The sequence below is a fragment of the Hippopotamus amphibius genome, chromosome 12 (assembly GCF_030028045.1).
Source record: "Hippopotamus amphibius kiboko isolate mHipAmp2 chromosome 12, mHipAmp2.hap2, whole genome shotgun sequence".
NCBI classification, from domain to species: domain Eukaryota; kingdom Metazoa; phylum Chordata; class Mammalia; order Artiodactyla; family Hippopotamidae; genus Hippopotamus; species Hippopotamus amphibius.
In genome coordinates this window covers 65,056,037-65,075,016 of record NC_080197.1, presented here as the reverse complement: position 1 = coordinate 65,075,016, position 18,980 = coordinate 65,056,037, and the positions used below count along the sequence as shown (strand labels likewise).

The 18,980-nt window shown below is 35.7% G+C and overlaps 1 protein-coding gene across 1 annotated transcript in view; it reads right to left on the bottom strand.

Moving 5' to 3' along the window:
* Nucleotides 1-18,980, bottom strand: part of PLCZ1 (phospholipase C zeta 1) — a 42,130-nt gene that overhangs the window by 3,210 nt on the left and 19,940 nt on the right. Inside the window, exons 4-10 of the mRNA XM_057701649.1 lie at nucleotides 18,694-18,838; nucleotides 14,651-14,800; nucleotides 11,990-12,229; nucleotides 10,616-10,763; nucleotides 6,343-6,459; nucleotides 5,092-5,264; nucleotides 1,299-1,431 (exon numbers count right to left, since the gene is read on the bottom strand). Of these exons, the coding sequence (XP_057557632.1) occupies nucleotides 1,299-1,431; nucleotides 5,092-5,264; nucleotides 6,343-6,459; nucleotides 10,616-10,763; nucleotides 11,990-12,229; nucleotides 14,651-14,800; nucleotides 18,694-18,838 (1,106 nt within the window). The remainder of the gene's footprint in view (nucleotides 1-1,298; nucleotides 1,432-5,091; nucleotides 5,265-6,342; nucleotides 6,460-10,615; nucleotides 10,764-11,989; nucleotides 12,230-14,650; nucleotides 14,801-18,693; nucleotides 18,839-18,980) is intronic.

Genomic DNA, 18,980 nt, shown 5'->3' with positions numbered 1-18,980 from the left:
TCATCACTAATATCCGTTCCCCTGATAACACAGGATGAGGTAGCAAAACTTCCCAAATGTTTTTTCACACCTTTTGCACTAGAGCTGTGCTAGAGGAATATTCAAGGTTTGGAGGAAGGTAAACATTGGACACTGAGGGGTGGCGGGTTACCACTGAAGAAGAAAAAGACTGCTAAAACTGCACCTCCTTCTCTCTCCATGCCATTTAGCCTGGAGCATATTTCCAGACTCTGAAATGAAGTCCACTATACTTTGGGAATATCCACTCATAGAAGATTCTAGACTCAAAGCATCAGTTGTAAGGTCTCTTCCCAGGTGATTCCAACTAAAAGTCAACCCCAAGAATATATACTTTTCTAATTTCCTTAATGATTTCAACCTCAGCAAAGAAATAACAATATCAGTACTGTATTACATAAACTATTATGGGATGCTGGAACATTGAAAATCTTACCAAAGTCATTTCTTCCATTCTTACATTTCCCTTCTGGCAAAAATGACTGAATTATGAATCCAAATACTGTATGAGTAGGTTTACATGCCATCCTCACCCTGAGTCAGAAGCCACAGACCTCTGATCTAAAATAATTCAAGCAGTGAAGTAAATCTATGTAACATGCTGTATCAGAGAAATCCGAAGTTCTTTATTTTACAGAGGCTAGGAACTAAGTAGATTTGCAGCCATCAAAATGTCTCTCTTAATTCAGTCATACAAGGAAACATAAAGAGGAAGTAAAAATGGAAAAAGCACTAATTTTTCAGGTCAGATAAATTTCTGTATCTGTAATCTGAAAATACATCTTACCAACATTGTCATTATCAAAGTATTTTTGCTGCATATAACACTTTGGTCATCTTGAACATAATGGAAAACCTTTGCCTTACAAAAAATAAATGTATCAAAACTCCATCAATATATAATTTTTAAGCTTTCCAACAAGAAGTCTAATAGACATTCGATAAGATACATTAGGAAATGGACTACAGAACACAGGGTGGGGGGATGGGGAGGCTGGGTTGTAGTGAGAGAGTAGGATTGACATATATACACTACCAAATGTAAAACAGATGGCTAGTGGGAAGCTGCTGCATAACACAGGGAGATCAGCTCAGTCCTTTTTGACGACCTTGAGGGGTGGGATAGGGAGGGTGGGAGGCAGGCTCTAGAGGGAGGGGATATGGGGATACATGTATACATATAGCTGATTCACTTTGTTGTGCAGCAGAAATTAGCACAACACTGTAAAGCAATTATACTCTAATAAAGATGTATAAAAATATGTATATTAGGAGCTCACCATTTTTTTTAATTACACGACTCTGCTGTTTCATCTGATCATTTGGAACCCCAAAAATTTCTACAACCACTGATGTGTCAGCTTTGTTAGATGATGAATGATAACTGGGAGGCAACTGGATCCCACTGATGAGCTGCACAAAAATAAGGGAATTCAAGACGTTAGCAGAATATCAAACTGCATCACTGGTTAATTTCAAAATAAAATATGTCTTTCAAAAATCATAAATGACTAGGTCAATTCCCTCTAAAAAAAACTTGAAAATATAAAATAGTGCAAATTTTAAATTTTAACTTTTATCCTGAAGTATCAATAGATGAATACCAGGAACATGTCTAAATTATTCCATTTTACCAATTTGTGATTACAGTAGCATCCACATTCTCAAAGACTGATGGTCCAACAAATATTTTTATTTTAAAAGTATTTGTTACAATTGTTAAAAACCATTGCTTAGGGCTTCCCTAATGGTGCAGTGGTTAAGAATCCGCCTGCCAATGCAGGGAACATGGGTTCGAGCCCTGGTCCGGGAAGATCCCACATGCCACGGAGCAACTAAGCCCATGTGCCACAACTACTGAGCCTGTGCTCTAGAGCCCATGAGCCACAACTGTTGAGCCCACGTGCCACAACTACTGAAGCCTGCACACCTAGAGCCCGTGCTCTGCAACAAGAGAAGCCACTGCAATAAGAGTGCACCACAACGAAGAGTAGCCCCTGTTCACCACAACTAGAGAAAGCCCACACACAGCAACGAAGACCCAACACAGCCAATAAATAAATTTAATTAATTAATTAATTTTAAAAAATTATAAAAAGCATTGCTTAAAAGCACTGTTATGACCCCCTTCTCCTGTAATTCAGGTCAAGTCACTCTGATAGCATGAACTCTTTTCAAATTCATTGTATTTACACAACAACAAAAAAATGGAAACTATAAATACTACTTCTGAAACATAAGAAAAAGCACTACATAATTTCCTGTGATAGCATTTTCTGACAGTATAATTTATATGTTTGGATAATTTATCATGAAATTTTACCTTCTCCAGTGTCTATATTATCACAAATAACCTGAGTTGGACAAAATCAATTATTTCATATATATCAGGGACTAGAGAGCAGAAAAATGCTTAACAATGTAATTAATAATAGTTTTATTTAGCCTTTTATTAGTCAAGCTAATTGCTGAAGCAAAGATTTGTTTTACTTTAAGGAACTAAGTCCAAATTAAAAAAAAACAAAACAGTATTTGAAGTGTACTAATTTATAAAGTGTACTAATGTAAAAATTGAGACATGATTTCAATTTCTGAAGATCATAATAAAGAGCAACAAGTAATTGTCTGAAAAAAGAAAGAAAAAAGGAAGAGAAAAGAGAAGAAAAAAGTGCCAGTGTGTAATTTTTCCTTTCCTACCTCCACACATTACGGCATCGGCTAGAAGCCAGAATGACTGTGCACATATTTAACAACCAGTATGGAATGGGCATTGATCAATCAGTATAATTAGATATCAAGGTAACCTGAAAAAACATGGATTGTGAACAACTGATACCAGAGCCTATCAACTGAATACGGACCTTTATCAGCATGGAGAAGGTGCATCTCATGCTAAAAAAATGTTCTAACTAAATAATAATAATAATAATAATAATAGAATATGAGCACTGAAATAGAATTTAGAGATTTATCATTCAAATCATTTGTGCATTCTAGTCACAAAGCCCTTCCAGAGGCTACTGGTGAGGATGGATGTCAAACAAAAGACCCTTAGTGGTCAACCAGACAGCTCTGCTTTAATTCATTGGTCTTATGCATGAGATTTTAAACTTAGAAAATGATTCCTTAGTTTTTATAAGCTTGAAAATAACTGATTTAATCCAGTTTTCTGTTTACAGATGACAAAGAGTAAACCAGAAATGTTGAATGGCTTCATCAAGAACATAAGAAAGCTGATGGTAAAACCAGGTCTTTTGATTCCCAAATCACTCTCTTCACAATTTGTGCAAGTCATGATATAATCACAAAGCTCCGTAGAACCATTAGAGCGAGAGGGAAAGACCCACACGGCTGTGGCAGCAGCTTCCTGGGAAAATCATTAACCATGCCTCTTTCACACCATGTCACTTACACCCCTACATGAGACCTCTCAGAATACAAACAGGTGGCATTTGTAAACATCTATGCATACCAGCTATCTTCCATTTTCGCTTTCTCAATAAAAGAGCATATATATTCTCTTTAGTATTCCCAACTTGAAAAAGAAATCATTCATTCAACTAACCTACATGTATTGAATATACTTTGTGGCAGTTACTGTGGATAAGAGTTGAACAAAACACAGTCCTTGTCCTTAAAGGGCCCTCAGACAAGTGGGGGAAGAAAGAGAAGTATAACAAGTAAATAATTATAAATTACAGTGTGGTAAGTGCCATAATGTATGCATGTATAGGGTGTCACGGAAAAACAGAAGAAAGCTTCTAAAGAAGCACAACTTAGCACAAGAAAAAGCTTCCAAAAAGAAGTGACTCAATGTCTTGAAAAATGACTCAGAACCCAATAGGCAGATGAAGGATGGAAGAGTAGTCCAGTCAGAGGAAAGAGCATGTTAGCATGTGCAATACACAGAGGTGCCACTGTGGACCAAAAAAAAAAAAAAGCAAAGAAAAAAGGAAAAGCTTCCATATGGTTTCACAATGGGCTGAAAGCTTGGAAGAGGTGAGAGATGAGGCTAGAAGACTAGGACAAAGCCAGACTAAGAAAATGATCAGGAAACACAAATATTAAGTAGGCATGATAAGACTGGCATTGCAGCAAAATCTCTCTGGTTGACTTGGGGAAGATGGATCAGGATGACTGAGACAGGCTACCTGAAAACCCCTTCAGAAGCCAAACAAATAGAGGGGATGACAGGTAACAAATTCCTATTTAAAAAAAAAAAAAAAAAAAGGACAGCAGTAAACGACAAGAGACCAAGGAAATAAATAAGGAAGACATATAAAGTAAGATCTACAGAATTGAGCGATGGATTGGACGTGGGAAGTGAAGGAGATGTGGAAGAGAAGAAGAGCTTCCAATTTTCTAGCCTGAGTTAATTATCAATGAATTGGACTCAATTCACTGATATTTAAATAAAATAGAAGTAGATTTGACTAGGAAGGGATGTTCAGGCTTTAATATTTTAAGTTTGACAGAACACCGGTAGGCATGCTAAGTAGGCTATTAAAAATAAGCCTTTATAGTCTAAAAATGAGGTCAGATTAATGATTTGAGCATTGTTTGTGGTTGAAACTGTGAATGTGTATAAAAGAACACAAGGAGAATGTTTAGTTTGAGATGAAGATTAAGAAAAAAGCCTTAAGCAACATAAATATTTTAAGGGCAGATAGAGAAAGAGGAACCCATCAATGAAAGTGAGAAAGAATTGCTTGGATATAGATTAAAAAAGGAAAGAGGAAATCCACAGAAGCACATCAATGAGATTTGTGTGGATTAAGACAGGACTGAAAAAGTGTCTGATTCATCCCATCTTCTCACTACAACAACTAAAACAACTAGACTAGTTCTGCTAACGAGAACAATGCGACTTTTTGTTTTTTCTTTCATGCAAAAAGGCAACAGAAAGACATTTTTCAGATATGGAAGGATGCTAAAATACCACCCACCTACAGTTCCTGAAAAGATTAACAGAAATTTTAAAAGCATTAAAGAAAAATCAATGGAACTAAAAATATTAATGGATACTATCTAGCTTATATCATAACCAAAAAAAGTAACAGTAATTAATCTTACCCTTATGGTAAGTGTGATTGGATTACTGTCTATTAGTGTTTTATGTGGATTAAACTTTGGTTTATTATCTCTTAGAAAGTATGGTTTCAAAAGATATCCAGAGCCACCATTATCCAAAAATTTCCCGTTTTGAAGATCCATAGGCAGACCAGGGGTCTGGAAATTTAAGGCCACTGTGAGGGAAAAAGAGTAATTTGACATTGTCAGGAAATAGAGGGTATATATAAAGGAACGCAGTTAAACAGTTTACTGAAACCTAATCATGGATTACATATCTTCAAATATTTTAAGAGCAAGCATTAGCCAAATAAGTCATGATTTTTAAACATTTCCTTTTGCCATGTCTACATTAGCATATGAAGGTGAGTTTCTAAATTTAATCTGTAAATTATTTTACAGTTTTGACTTAAAAAATCAAAATGGCACGCAGCATAGATTATAGACTAGCAATGTACATTTCAGATAACATTCAGGAAATATGAGAATAAAGAAAATCAGTACATTAAATGCTGGAAGGGATGACACCAACTATATCATAACCTTTCAGGTCTAAAGAGGTACTGTTATCACTTGAGAAAGCGAGGAACAGGCAGAGCAATAATTGTTATTAAAATATAGAAACAACTCTGTATAGGCTGGTAAATAGCCACTGTATGCAGTACCACCATCTATCCCCCACTTCTCTCCCTACCATCCTGATCCCACTCCCTCCTTCTCTGAAAACCTATGGGCCGTGTCACAACTCAGCAGCAGAAGGGTTAGCACCTGGCACTGGTTAGTCCCAGCGGTATACCAGTTGATCAATTTGGAATAAGGAGAGTTTGGCAAGGACAAATAACAAAGGTATGCATTCTTACTTTTCAATACTATGAATGCAGAAGTGATTAAAATACAAAAAGCAGAGGTCACTTGATTTGAAAAGGCCCTTCGCAAATCTTTCAAGCAAAGGACTTGATCTTCACTGTCCTCTTATGTGCATTTTTGGTTTCTTTTTGCCCTTCCTACACTTCCCATGTAAACTCTACATAAATTTAACCTCCATGCCTCTACTTTCACCTAGATTTACCCTTTTTAACCCATTGAGGAATAACTTCAACTCCTGAAGGCAATGATTCATCATTGCTTGACTCCAACAAAACACCCAGGGTCAAAGATTCTTCAAAGGAAGCTCTTTTCATGAATCTTTTAATTCATAAGATGAATCTATTTTATCTTATTTTTGCAAAAATCTCAATATCCTATATAACATACCCATTTGACAACCTATATTCCAAAATTCTTGAGGATTAAAATTAGAAGAGTCTGCTCTTGTTGCTTTGGGATATATTCTGGTAATGAATTTCTTGGTGTGAAGAATAAATTCATTGGCTAAAAAAAGAAATTTATTAAAATATTGCAAAAGATTTCAAATAAACTACTATGTCTATATATTTATTTAATTTCTACAATAGTTTCAATAATTTTGATGTCTGTTGTCTTGGCAGAAATATTTGCAATTCATGGAAATCAAAATAAATTCATGCCTTTATGTTTGGCAGTGTAATTCACTGTTATTGAAAAGTTAATAATAATTTTTATTATACAATTTTATGTGACCATTCACTTGAAGAAACAATTGGATAACATAGTTCTGTTTTTTCACATCCAAATTAATTTCACTTTGACATAGAGTAAAATTGCAAAATAAAATGCATCCATTTTTTAAAACAAAAGTATCTCTCCCCATTTTGTTTTTTTTCACTTTGGTTTTCACATTAGGACAGAATCACACGGAAGTCATATAAAACCATATGATGTCATCCAAGTTAATCAAGTTGAATATTTAACAGATTCTCAGGGCTAAAAGGGGACTTAAAGTTACCCAAGTAAGCTTCCAACTGATCTTCTAACCATCACCGTACCTTTCCCCAAAATTCATTCAATTTCTGTTTGCATCCCTCCATTGAAAGAGAACTTGCTCCCTCCTAATACTTCTGATTATTTCAAATGTTTTCCTTACAAAGAAAATAAGATAAGGTCTATACTTGAAGTACATGCATACACAAACACACACACACACACACACGAGTCTGTTTCAGTTTCTATATATATTCTTTATGTTTCTACTTATATTTTTTTACACGTTTCAATTTATTCTATTTAAATCACTTAAGATTCAAAACCAATTTACACCATTTACCATTGGACACTCCTCAAATTTTTGGACACAGATTTTCATGTTTCTCCAAGGTTTTTATTCTTTTGCTAAGCAGATCCTGTTCCCACAGCTATTGCTGCTAATATGGTGACCAGGCACGGAAGAAATGGTTATTGCCTAGGCCCGCTCTATTTGCTAGTCAGGCTAGAACAGAATCATTGCCACTCTCATCCCAAATACTGTTCTTTAGGATGCACTGTCAGGTAAAAAATTACAGTTACTGAAGTGAACAGTAACTACAGTTAATTTAATTAACACTCCATTGTAGAAGTTATACTCTTCTTGAGAAAAAGTTCATTTTGAAGCTACTCATGTAGAAATGCACTTTGTATGTCCAAGTGCCATGATCCCTTATCCAGCACTACACTAGATGTCTATCTGTTGATAAAACATGTACTCTTCTGGGTCTTAATTTTTTTCATCTATAAAGCAATAAATATGAATGATCAACTAAGGACCCTTAACATGATTGTGTTACTTCTGAGATTAACCTTTAGAAATTAAACACACTATGTTTTTACAAATGCAATTTATGTTTATTTTAGATACATGAGAAAATCAAATAAGATAACAACATATAATCTCACCACTCAATTAATAACCCTGATAACCTCTTGGCATATATATTTCCACTCTTTTGTCAAATGTAGACACTTATTTTTTAATAGAATCTTATTTTCTAGTCCCTTTTATAGATTTCCATTTTTTAACGTACTAAGATAACATGAAAATCATTCCATTTCAATAATATTCACCTGTGACATTATTTTTAAATGAATGAGAAGCATTCACACACATGAAATTTTCTGTTTGATTTTCCCTATTATAAACTTAAAGATGTTTATTATGTTTTTAATAATGATGGACATCCTTGCAGTACATCTTTGCCCAATTATTAATTATTTACTATTAACTTTTGGTACAAGAAAAATGTTCTATACTCTTTCCAAAGAAATGGTGATGCTACATTTTATGACTCTACCAGTCCCTTTTCAAATTTTGAGCAAGTGTTTAATGCGATGAGAGTGAGAGAATTATAACCACTTCTGCTGTGCCCAGAAGTCTTGTCCCCGTGAACAACAAAAACCATCCACTAGTTTGAAATGATGGAGGCTAGTAAGTAGGTCATTCAAATTCAAACTCTGTTGACAATATTCCACAGTAAAAAATATGCTTTACATTACAACCCAACACCACACACACACACACACACACACAGATTGTTTCATAAAACAATACTTAGGGACTTCCCTGGTGGCACAGTGGTTAAGGATTCGCCTGCCAATGCAGGGGACACTGGTTTGAGCCCTGGTCCGAGAAGATCCTACCTGCCACGGAGTAACTAAGCCCGTGTGTCACACCTCCTGAGCCTGCACTCTAGAGCCCTCGAGCCACAACTACTGAGACCGTGTGCCACAACTATGGAAGCCTACATGCCTAGAGCCCATGATCTGCAATAGGAGAAGCCACCGCAACGAGAAGCACAGGAACCACAACAGAGAGCAGCCCCCACTCACCGCAACTAGAGAAAGCCTGCATGCAGCCAAAAATAAATTAAATAAAATAAATTTTTTAAAAAATACTTATTCTTCCTGCATACAATACACTCTTCTCCATTCTATTATTTTGTTCTATTCCATTCCATTTTATTATATTCCATTCCATTCTACTCTATTCTATTTTTTTAACTGTCATTTAGATCTAGTGAATTGATTTTTGGTCACAAGTCTCAGTTTAAAACAAAAAACAAAAAGCCCTATAATATCCAGGATCTTTCTAATAGGCATTTTGAGGATATGAGCTAAAACATGCCTCAAAACCCTAGGGTACTGGTGGCCAGCCCAATGAGGTTAACCAACAAATATATGAGAATCTGCATTTCCAAATAGCCAGTAGCTTTTCTCAAGTCAGTTGCAGGTGCTGACTTTTCTGCCATGGTGCGTCTACATTAGATGGTAGATTGCAGTTCTTAACAAGGATATGGAGGGTCACCTGATTCTGATTATTAAGTTAATTGACTGTTGAGGCCCAGGGTAGGCTGCCCCCAAAATGTGCCTCAGTGGCACACTGATTATTTTGAATTAAAATTACTTAAGAAACGGCCAGTGTAAGAGGGACACCCTATCTCTCCTTTCTGTCTCCTTCAAAGCTGGAAATAAATGTCTCATGTGAAAGGTACACTCCCTGCATCCGAAGGTAGGACACCCTTCCCGCCAAAGACAGGAATTCAGGACTGAGAAGCCTGTAAAAACAAACCTTGTGACTTCTTTAATTTACTACCCCAAGCCCAAACTCTGTTTAGATTCTTCACTAATTGCTCACCCAAAACCTAAGTTTCTTTGTCCTGTCAATTCCTCACAAATTTATTGTTTCTTTGTCTAAAAAGTATAAAAGTTGCCTACTGTGGTCACTTCTTAGGTCCCATTTCTATGAATTAAATTTTGTTTCTTTCTCTCCTGTCTATATGTCTGTGTCAATTTCACTACTAATTCAGCCACAAGAACTCAAGGGAGGTAGAGAGAAAAATTTTCCCCTCCCGACAGACCATCCCTTTTTAAGTTGATGATATAAGTCTAAGAAGAAGGTAGAGTCTACGTCCCATTCTCTTTCCCTGTTGTATCTCAGGCTCTACCAAGCAGAATAACCCACCTCAGATTTAGAGTCAGGAGACAATGAAAAGAAGATGCAGAGACAAAGCGCTCCTCTGCAGGTACACAACCATCTGGCAGTCTGGCGTGGGTGCCATTTTTTCCCTCTTCTTAACCTTAGAGATACAGCCTCCAGGTCTATTTAACTCTAACTTTTAGATGCCCACCAAGCCCACAAAGTTCATCCTGGCTCCAACCTCACTGCCAGAAGCCTCTATCATCTCCTCCCAGCACACAGTGTCACCCTTATGCTGCTAACAGAGGCATCTTTCAGAAACACACAGGGGACCACGTGACTCCTGAGACTTCAGTCTTCTCCAGCTCACTCTGGATTGCAGGACAACGTTCAAGTTCCTTGTAATTTGGCTTTACCTACCTCTGCAGCCTCGTCACTAGCTGCTCTCCCACATAAACTGCTCACCACAGCCCCTCCCAGTAAAGTGTCCCTACCGGACATTCTCCGTCAAAATTTCATGACTTAAAGAAGTAATGTATTGGTTGAGTTCTGTGAAACAAAGCTTAATGTGACCTGAGGCATGTAACCCTTTTAAAAATATGTTAAATATGTTGACATTGTACTAGAATATAATTTTGGTAAACATCATTGACCCATTTTGATCGCTTAAAAGTGAACACAACTTGTTTAAACATGTCATCTATTTGAATCATGAGAATTTACCTCTCAACTTTGAAAGTTTTCGGGCTTGTGACTCCCCAATAGAGTTACTTTCATTAAATTGTTGATACAGCCTTGAATGCTGAAAACTTCTGAACTTCTCAACTTTGGTATAAATAACGAGATCCGACAGGGCCATAGCTATTTTTAACTTTGTGGTGAAAAAAAAAAAAGCAGTAATTTCACATTTTTGCACTAATCATTTGAAAAATTCTTCTTCCAATAAAGAAAATATGCTTTCAAATCAATGATTTTAGTCTTTTCATAAGATTATACCCTCAAAAACTATTTGGATTGGGTCAATATGAATATGTTCTATGGTGATAGTATTTACTGTTAATTATGAGACAACCTAAACCTAAAATCCCAAGTAATGTAATAAAGTATTGAGGATGGCGATTATTTCTATTTCCTTTTTCCCAAAGGTCTTAGTTTTAGTGTCATGAATATTTCCAATGTGATCTAACATTTTGGAATAACTTATGTTGTATAGTACAGTATTGCTCTCTTACAGCCCAGCATCTATATCCTCTGCACTTCTGTTAGCCCCTTCCAAAATTTGTTTGTTTATTTGGGGGAGGGGCAGGGGGACCTTTCTCAAGCATGCTCAGTCCATGTGCTTAAGTGTGGATAATGGGGACTGGGCCTGGCCAGTTGGAGCTCCGCATTCCCCTGGCAACAGTAACTGGCTGAGGGAGGCATGCAGGCCTGGATCACAGCCAACTTACAAAAAGAATCTGATCGGTCAGCTGAGAGACAGATAGACCTTCCACTGGATTTGAATCTGAAAGCATGTAAAACTGAAGCTTTGCAAAGACTTGCACCAATATAGGAAAAATGAGACCAAAGTTGGAAAAAGAAATTTCTGTGGACTTTGCTTGATATACATTAATTAAGTCCCTTTCCCTAAACTTTTCATTTCTGTGGACCAATTGAATGAATTCACATTTTGCTTACACCAGCTGAATTAGTTTTGTATCACTTGCAACCTTGTATACTTTCCTCTATCATGCTAACTTGTATACTTAAAATACTATGTAATATAAACAGTGATTTTCTTATCTCTGACAGTATGATCTCCTTCAGGGCAGAGACGTTTTTTGTACACTGCACAATGTCTAATATACATGACGGTACAATATTGGTTGACTGTAGAGAAATAAAAAATTTACAAACATCTAATACAGGAAAAGAGATAGCTTCTAAAACTTCGTTTCCACTGCTAATTTTTTCCAAACAGATTTTAAATAATAGACTAAAGTTATTATAAGTAGGAAAAAGATGTTTCCCTCCAAAATGCTTTAAAAATTCTCAACTAACAAAAAAATAAGATGACTTTTCAATCACTTGTAAGATTTTCACAAAGCCTCATCTCACCTTCTTTCTCTTGAAAAGTGGAATTCCAACTCCCCGTTTCGACCCTGCCTCCTTTCCCAAATCATCTTGAAAAACGTCTGATAGTTCTGGTTCTTTGGCATCATTTTCCTCCTCTTGCTCTGCCTCCTCTTCTTCTTCACATTCCTCTACCTGACCATGCTTATCAGAACCTTTCCTTTCATGGGTTTCCCTTAAGGTTCCTATTTTCTTGTTTCTAACTAATATTCTGAATTTTAATGCCTACGGAAACAATTTGAAAGAGAGGTACAATTACACATATACAGGTAGATTTGCACTAGTTGTTGTCATAGAAAAGTCTTTCATTATATTTTCAATTTGCCCAAAATAGTATGATATGTAAAAGCTCCATCTTTCTCCATATTCCTAAAAACCTAATAGAAACCAGTGATATTATGGTATTGACCAAAATTCAGCCAAAAAATAAGCCTGTAATGATTGAGGCTTCCTTTTCTATTTCTTCTGCAGCCCATAAATTATTACTATTCACAAATTTGAAATACAAGAAAATTATATATACATATATTTCTTTTTCAATGTTACAGAAGCTAGAACATTAAAATTTCTGGTAGTGAATGCTCCAGGTCATCACTCTCTTATCCAACATTAAAAAGTATTAAATGAGATCAGGTATATAAAAATGTCTATTATAGTATTTGGCATCCAGTAAAGACTACATTTAAGCTAAAGATTTACAAATCTTTACATTTCAACTATATTGCATACAAGCATCATCGATTTAATATTTCCTGCACATCAAAACTAGGAATATGGCAAAATTCACCATCTAGGTCACTTATTCTAAATCCAAAGCCTCTGGTTCCTTTCTTTCACTTACTGATTCCTGCTGTTTTCAAATATTTATTAATTTAACAAACATTAAGTGCCTACGTTGTATACAATGTTGCTGAGATCTGGCCTATGAAGTAAAGTTCTTTTCTCCAAGGAGCTTTGACGGCCCTTCTCTTTGTCACTCCCAGGTACCCACTCAAGTTACTCTATCATCTTGGGTCTTTTCTCTTTTACCGTAGCGCTCACGTTACTAATACAGAGTTTACCAAAGGGCACTCTGCAAACGCATGTATCAAAAGCATCACCTGGGTTGTTTGTTAAAAGAACAGATTCCTGTAATCTACTTCAAAATTAGAGAACCAGAACATGAATTGTGGGACAGAGTTGTGCCTCTTTAACAAGTCTCCAGGCAATTCTTTTGTATACCGAGGGCTAAGCACAGTACAAGAAAACGACTTTATCTCTAACTTCCCATTTACTCACTGGAAAGCATCTCCTCACTTTAGTATGGAAGCAAAAGCTCTAATGGAAACTATACATCTGAATACTAAACAACAGATTTACAGATAATAAGAGGAGGAATTCTATTCCTAGAAAGCTGAAATTATTATAATTTCCTGAATTAGACCATGACTCTTAGATTCAATTTTTGATGATGTGTTACAGCACTCTGCACAAGTTCTTTAATATTTCTTTTCTGTCATAATTGAACACATTTAGCCTGTGAGCATTTTCATCAGGTGAAACAGTCACAATTTATCCATTTGTTCAATTTACTTTTCTCCATGTTAATTCTATCATGAGTCCTATATTTCTCATCATTAGTGTCATAACACTTTCATCTTTAAATTTTCTACTCATCTAAATAAAATAAGGAAAAATACAAAGGGGGATATTCAAATATTACAAATATACTACTATATCTACCAAAATGATGACACGTCAAAATCAAACTACCGGTTGTTAAACAATACTGTCATTCAAAAAAGAAAAAAGTTCATTTATCACCTGATAAAATTTAAGGTGAGGAGAATGGACCAGCAGAGGAAACTAAAGAGTGGCCAGAGAGGAATGGGGAGAGCCTGAAGAATGTGGCGTTACAGAAAGAAGTGTTTCAGGGAAAGGAAGGAGGCATCCACAGCACTGAATGTTGTCAAGGCAAGTCAGAGGGAGGCTGAAATAGGTCCATTAGAATTTACTGGCAGGAAAGTGATCAGCACAGTGAGATACCCACTCGGTGCAGGTGGAAGAGGGAGCCTGATTAGGCAGGTTGTGAGGAGACAAAGAAATGAAAATTTGAGTTGAGAAAGGGAATAATAAAAGAAAAAGATAGCTGGAGGGGAAATTGAAATCCTGAGGGTAGGGTGTGGGTGCTTATTTTAAACCAAATACTTGAGTGTGCTTAACTGAAGATGGAAAGGTACCTGTAGAGACAAGGGACATTAAGAAGAGCAGGTTAAAAAAGGGAGAACCTGCCATCCAAACATTGAGGTATTGGACATGAACTCTCTTTACAGCCTAGTCTTTGCCTCTATTCTTAGCCTTTGGCCTATAAAACATACCAAATTCCTGTGGTCTAATATTAACTGACTTGAAATTTTGGACACATGGGATATGATGCACAATTAAAGTGTGAATATTTACATATATCTGTATAGTCTCTTTATCAAAATATATTCATCTAAATGCTCAGGGACTATTTCCTAGGAAACACATTGCAAAGATACACCTCTATAAATAATCAAAACTAGGCACTTCTCATTGATCTCTCGTCCAGATTCATGGGCCATTACAATAGTTGCATGCCTTTTTCTTTTTTTCTTAACCTGAGCTTCTCAGACAAAATGTTACCTCTGGTGAAGGTAGTCTGTCTGGAAAATCATCAAGTGTATCAGAAAGCAAGGCGTCTCCAAAAGTAGACTGCATACTGTCTGCCATCACTTCTTGTTGGGGAGGGGAGCAGTGATTTTCTAAAGAGAGCACCACTGGGTAGTCAGATGTCTAAAAAATTAACCATTACTATAGTTATTAATCAAAACTCCTCAATAACTTTAATGCAATTAGTAGAAACACTTAGTTGATTTTAAAACATTTCTAATGTTCAGTACCTTTGCAAAATAATTATGTTTTCTTTAAACTGAAAATAATTTTGAGTCTGACAAAACGGGGAACATTAAATCTGTATAAAAAGAAAAATTATTATTATTTGCACTAGAACTATAGGGAAAAAAACCAAAGCACCCAACAGTTGGTACTTGTTTAAATAAACTATGGCATCTCCATTTAAAGGAATGATATTGATCTGTCACAAAGGAGATAGAGCCCTACATACTGCTACAGAAAGTTATCTGTGATCTAGTCTTACGAAGAAAAACAAGTTGCTAACAAGTAAGATTCCACATTTTTATTTTTTAAAGTACATTTATATTTAGATATTTTTAGAAAAGAACTTTAACACTGATAAATTAGAGAAAATGTTAATTTTCTACTTTTTCGATTCTAAGTTCTATAGCCAAAACTCATTGCTTTATACTTAGAAACAAAGATAAAGATATTTTCAGTTTTTAATAAGAATATCTAGTAAGTAAAAGTGACACTACAAAGATATTTTCTGCCCTTAGTCACCACTGCAACTTTTAAATGTGTCACAAAATAGTTAATAGCATGCATTTTGGGATCTTATTCAAAATGATTTTATTTTGTTTCCACACAGAATTACCAGGGCACAAATCAACTGATTTAGAATAACACGAAAAGGAATTGCAAGGTCAGCTGTATTATTACAGACCTTTGATATATAGTATATGTTATATATTATATCACATATAATGTTATGCCTTATTAATGTATGAGTATATTAATTTCTTACAGCTGCTGTAACAAATGACCATAAACTTGGTTGCACGAAACAACAGGTATTTATCTTTTCACAGTCCTGGAGGCCAAGATTTTGAAATCAGTTTCAATGGCTAAAATGAAGGTATCGGCAGCTAGGGGAGATCTGTTCCCTGCCTCTTCCAGCTGCTGGTGGTTGCCAACATTCCTTGGCTTGTGGCCACATCACTCCAATCTCTGCCCCTCATCTTCACATTGCCTCCTCCTCTGTGTGTGTTGAATCTCCCTCTCCTTCCCACTAATAAGGATACATATGATGGTATTTAGGGCCCACCCAGATAATCCAGGATAATCTCTCATCTCAAAATTCTTAGCTTTATCACATCTGCAAAGACCCTTGTTCCCAATAAAGTAACATTTACAGGTTCTAGGAATTGGAACCCAGTATCTTTGGGGTTATTATTCAGCCTGCAAAACTACCTTCTCATAAATACCCATGTACAGATATATTGACTCAGTCTAATATCAAGAAAATAGTGTAAATTTTTTTTCGCAAATATAAGTGATTTTGAGACTAGGCAAAGTGAAGTCCTAGCAAATGGATTTGATTAGGCCCTGACTTCACTCATTGGGAAGAGCTTTTGTGTGTGTGTTCTGTGGTCCTTGGCTCCACCCTCTGGGAAGATCCTTGTCTTTATCTTCCTTGGCCATATCTAAAGCATGTGCTGAGGAGCTGGCTCTCCTTAAAGCCAGGTAACTTTTGCAGCTCACTTCCTGACCAAAGGTTGTATTAAGGTTCACCTAATGAGTCAGACTTTTGTCTTCTTTTGTTTTGTTCTTAGCAATATAACTCCCTCAAAAGCTTCAATTTCGTATGTTTGTTTCTAGTAAGTCACATATGCCAGTAACTATATCCAAAGGTCTTTCCAAGTCACGGTTATCAAGCCTATTTTATTTCATTGCTCTCTCTTCCCTAAATTAATGGTGACTATCTTGAGTAAAAAGTCCAATCTTCAGTCTAATCTTTGCTGCAAAACTGTGTCACTCTGTCCAACTGAGAAGTCTCATTGAGTCTGTTGCTCAAAGCCTTTTTTTTTTTTCCACTTACTCTTTGGAGTCTTAAAAACTGAAGGGTTTTGTCCATCCTTGCAAGGCCTTTGAATTTTAAGATTGTCTCTATTTCCTTTTATTTCCTCAGTTACCCACCCTGAATGGAGTGAGAGCGTTTTCTACGCAAATATTTGGGAAGAGTATTACGGATAAAGGGAATAGCAAGTGCAAAGGCTTTGAGATATGTCTGAAAAAGAGTGAGGAGGCCAGCATGGCCATGAGAACGAGGGAGAGAGGAGTAGGAGAGATCAGAGAGGTAATGGAAAACAGGTCATGTAGGGCCTTGGGAGTCACTGTATGGACCTTAACTTTTATTTTGAGTGGGATTGAAGGGTTTGAGAAGGGGAATGACATGATTTGACTTACCAAAAAGTCACTCTGGCTGATATATGGAGATGAAACTGCAGGGGAGGAGGGAGGGAAGCAGGAACCCTGGATAAGAACCCATTGCAATAATCCAAGTGAGAGGTGACGGGTGGTTGACCAGGACAGTGACAGTGAGAATGGGGAAAAGGGATTAAATTCAGTGTGTATTTTGAAAGTAGAGCCAAGAGGATTCGCTGAAGAACTTATTGAGGGGTTAGAAAGAAAAGAAGGGAATGTTAAAGTTGACACCAATGATTTAGGCCAAACACATAAAAGTTATCATTAACCGAGATGGGAAAGACCACGGGAAAAGTGGGACTAGGAAAAAGAGGAATACTCTCTGGAGCTCAAGTCTAAACATATTAAGTTAATTATACCTATTAAATATCCAAGTGGAAATGTCAAATAGGGAGTTGTCTGTATTGGCGTAATGTTCAAGGAAGAAGTTTGGATAGAGATATAAATTTAGAAATCATCAGAAATTAGATGTTTAAGAGAATCAATGCCATATATCAAGGCTTTATATTAACAAATTGTAAAGTGTTTTATATTTATACTTTGTGAATATTTAGTATTTTATATGCTATTTCTAATGAGTAATGGAGTGATTGATTTAAGTGTGTGATTTTAAGTAATGCTAATGTTTACAGATAATGAATGCATTGACCTATTTAGAAGGATTTTAGGTTTTTCAAATTTATAAGTTTAATTTATTAGGTATACATTAAGTACTCAGTAAGATTTTGTTAAATCTCTTCAATTGCACTACAATTGAAATACTTAAGAAAGAAATCAAAGTACTAAGTTTAAAAATACAATTTAAAATGTGTGAAGGTACTGAATTAGGCAAGCTTGTCAATGGGATCAAGTATTCAAAATTCAGTGATTGTTAAAACCTGCTCAATTTTCAGAGGACGATTTTTGAGCTGAATTGAAAAGCTCTAGAAAGAATTAGATCTTTGAATCTTTAACTTAATAAATTTAATAATTTTGAAATCCAGAGTAAACTTCTAAACATTCTTTTCTGTATAAATAACTGCCATCACAGTATAAAAAAATGCCAAAAGCTGAGATAATACATTTTTGACATTTGTGTCTTGAAAGTAAAATATTTGAATGTTGGTAAAATAGTAACTATTACACAGGCCAGTATTTCTCAGACTTTTTTGGCCATAATTCATGGTAAGAAATACAAGAGGGTGAGTCAAAAATTATCCACACTCCAGTTATATTAAAACTTCTATAAATTCTACAGCCAGAGTGCAGATAATTTTTGACTCACCCTTATAAAATTTACATTAGGACACAATACACACATGCACACACATACGTACACACACACATACACACACAATATATATTATATAATTAAACAAAAACTTCCATGAAACGTACTACCTGAGATTAACTTTGATGAATCTACCTTGAATGTATACTACATGGATTTCACGGCCAACTAATGGATCATAACCTACAATTTGAAATGTCACTGATCTAAACTAAGGCCAAGCATTATAGGATTTTGAAACAAGTAAATTATCTTATGTTTAAATAACTGCAATTTAACAAAGATATGCACATACTATGAAAGCATATTTGTGTATCGCTTGGATAACAGTTTTAAACAGAAGCTTGCTGGTGAATGTATAACCATGGTACACAACAGGTTCATTTTGTGATCCATCCCAGCAGTCGATTTCCAGACAACGGCATCCTTTCACAAGGGCACTAGCAAAATTTAAACAAAATAAGTTGTTATTCCTGAATTATGGGTTCTACCCTTAACAATATACTACATGGATTTCACTGCCTACTAATAGATCAAAACCCCCTGTAGTTTTGTGGGGAAAAAAATTTTCATGGAGGACAA